Source organism: Cydia splendana, chromosome 3 (assembly GCF_910591565.1).
Source record: "Cydia splendana chromosome 3, ilCydSple1.2, whole genome shotgun sequence".
Classification (NCBI taxonomy): domain Eukaryota; kingdom Metazoa; phylum Arthropoda; class Insecta; order Lepidoptera; family Tortricidae; genus Cydia; species Cydia splendana.
Window position 1 is genome coordinate 14192212 of NC_085962.1, and position 2353 is coordinate 14194564.

Below are 2353 nucleotides of genomic sequence, written 5' to 3' on the forward strand. Positions count from 1 at the left end.
GAATAAGAATTCCTAAGAATAAAATCATGTTGATTTATTCCCGTCAAAATTATTCAAATAAAAAATTTAATTATAATAATCTCATTCTTTGAGGGTTTATTGGAGGGTTGTGGTCATATTCTTCCACGGTGACCAACCGGCTTGGAAGATGTGTATTTTTATTGGTTGTCGAGTTTTCTGTATAATCCGTGTGAGAGAGGGGCGGTGATTGCTATAAAACAATGTTTGTGCTGTCTTGTTTTGGTGTGTTGGCTGGGTTCCTGGGGACTAAATAGTTCAGCATGCCTGGTTTGACAATTCCCTCGGATAGGCTAGATGTCCTCTTAAGCGGCTCTTGAGTCTTGTTTTTCTTGCTAGCCTGTACTTTGGGTTCTTCTTGGGATGATACGTTACTTTCAGGTGACAGTGAGAGCATCCTTTTATTGTTGTTTGTAGAGTTCGGGTTCTTGCTGCGTATAACGAGTTTGTCGTATTTAATTGTGGCTGAGTTTCCCTTCTCTTTCTCGATGCGCAATTGCTCTTGTAACTGTTTTCTTTTTTCTAGGACGTTCTGTGGGTAGTCCTCTTTTATATAATACGCGGTGTCGTTCAAAACCCTCCTTTGTTTGTACAAGTTTATTTTGAGACCTAAGGTCGAAAAAGTGGCGATTATTGGCCGAGCTTTTTCTCCTTTTTTTCCAATTCTCCTGGCCTCCTGAATATCCCTACACTCAAGCTGTATTGAGAAATATTCCTTAATGAACCAGCGCTGGACCCTCATATGTACCAAATGGACCGGTCCTTATGGAAAACGAAGCGTGGGACGACCTCAGCAGCGCTGGGAGGACGAAATAAAAACGGTAGCAGGAAACAACTGGCTTAAAGTGGCACACAACAGAGATAAGTGGAAGAAATTGGAGGAGACCTATACCCTGCCAAAGGGATCCCAATAAATAAAAAAAAAAAAACTAAACAGAGAGAGGACAAAAAAAAAACTATTAGATTTAAATACATATATATATATATATATATATATATACTTTTCTTTATTAGTTAGTCTCTAATGAAACAAATTTATAAATTATTAGTACTGTTACGGGAAATAAAAGGTTTTTTTATTTTTTATTTTATTTTATTTATTTTTAATCTCATTCTTAATCAAGTAAATGTAATCATGATTTTATATTCTTAATAATATTCCTGGATTAAAATATAGTCTGGTTGCCGTATAGGTAGAAGTAAATAATAATAGTTGTCTAATTTATACCTAATTTTATTCAATAAAATCTTAAGAATATAATTTACTGCCGCATTGTCTTTGTATTGGTCGATACCCGTATTGCTTTTAATCTGATAACTAAATCATCAGGTACAATTCAGCTGATCTGCTCGGATGGTGGATAGCGAAACACTTCAATGGCTCACTGTGCCTAATTTAATGTAAAAAAATAAAATACCGGCCAAGTGAGAGTTGGACTCGCGCAGGAAGGGTTCTGTACCATTACGCAAAAAACAGCAAATAAATCATGTTTGTTGTATGGGAGCCCAACTTATATATTTATAATATTCTGTTTTTAGTATTTGTTGTAATAGGGGCAACAGCAATACATAATCTGTGAAAATGTCAACTGCCTAGCTATCACGCTTCATGAGATACAGCTTAGTGACAGGCAGACGGACAGCCGAGTCTTAGTAATAGGATCCCGTTTTTACCCTTTGGGTAAGGAACCCTAAAAAATATGTTTTTAAAGGTATGATAAGGAATAGCTCGATATGGTGTATTCCTATTTCTCTCCGCCGGGCATAGATGGGAATAGGCACTTAATTTAAATCATTCCCATATGTCCCCACCTCATGTATCGCGGCGGTCACGTTGGGCAGGAACAAATGGGGAAAGTATTCATGATCTTTTGTTTTCGAATTATGTTTAGTATGTAGTTTCAGTGTCCGAGTTACTACCGAGACTCATTGTGTTTTTAAAAGTTCAGCTGATATTTAAAATTTGTACTCATTATTAGACGGAAATGAATAGGTATTATTATCGTTTGACACACCGCCTACCGCACGTGTTTAGCAAATGCTGACAAAAAATTCACCACGCCACGACTTAATCTTATTGTTATTGCCAATGAGTAATAAATGACGGTCTCAAGTGGAAACACAGCAAATAATACAATACAATTCATGCTGCGATCTGCGACATACTGCAAATCTAGTGATAAGCGTAGGACTATTTTCTTACCTGCTGTAATTTGCTATCTCATTCACTTTCCGTAGGTGTGAAAGAGATAGCATACGTAAGACCTCAAGGCTGATAAGAATAATAAACAAAATACATACTTAATTGGCAAAGGAATATACATTGAACCATCAT

At 36.4% G+C, this 2353-nt stretch overlaps 1 protein-coding gene across 1 annotated transcript; it reads right to left on the reverse strand.

Moving 5' to 3' along the window:
• Positions 1 to 211: 211 nt before the first annotated feature.
• On the reverse strand, positions 212 to 760 carry LOC134806736 (uncharacterized). Its single transcript, XM_063780057.1, has one exon. The coding sequence runs from the start codon at positions 758 to 760 to the stop codon at positions 212 to 214; it is 549 nt and encodes a 182-aa protein (XP_063636127.1).
• Between the last annotated feature and the right edge of the window lie 1593 nt (positions 761 to 2353).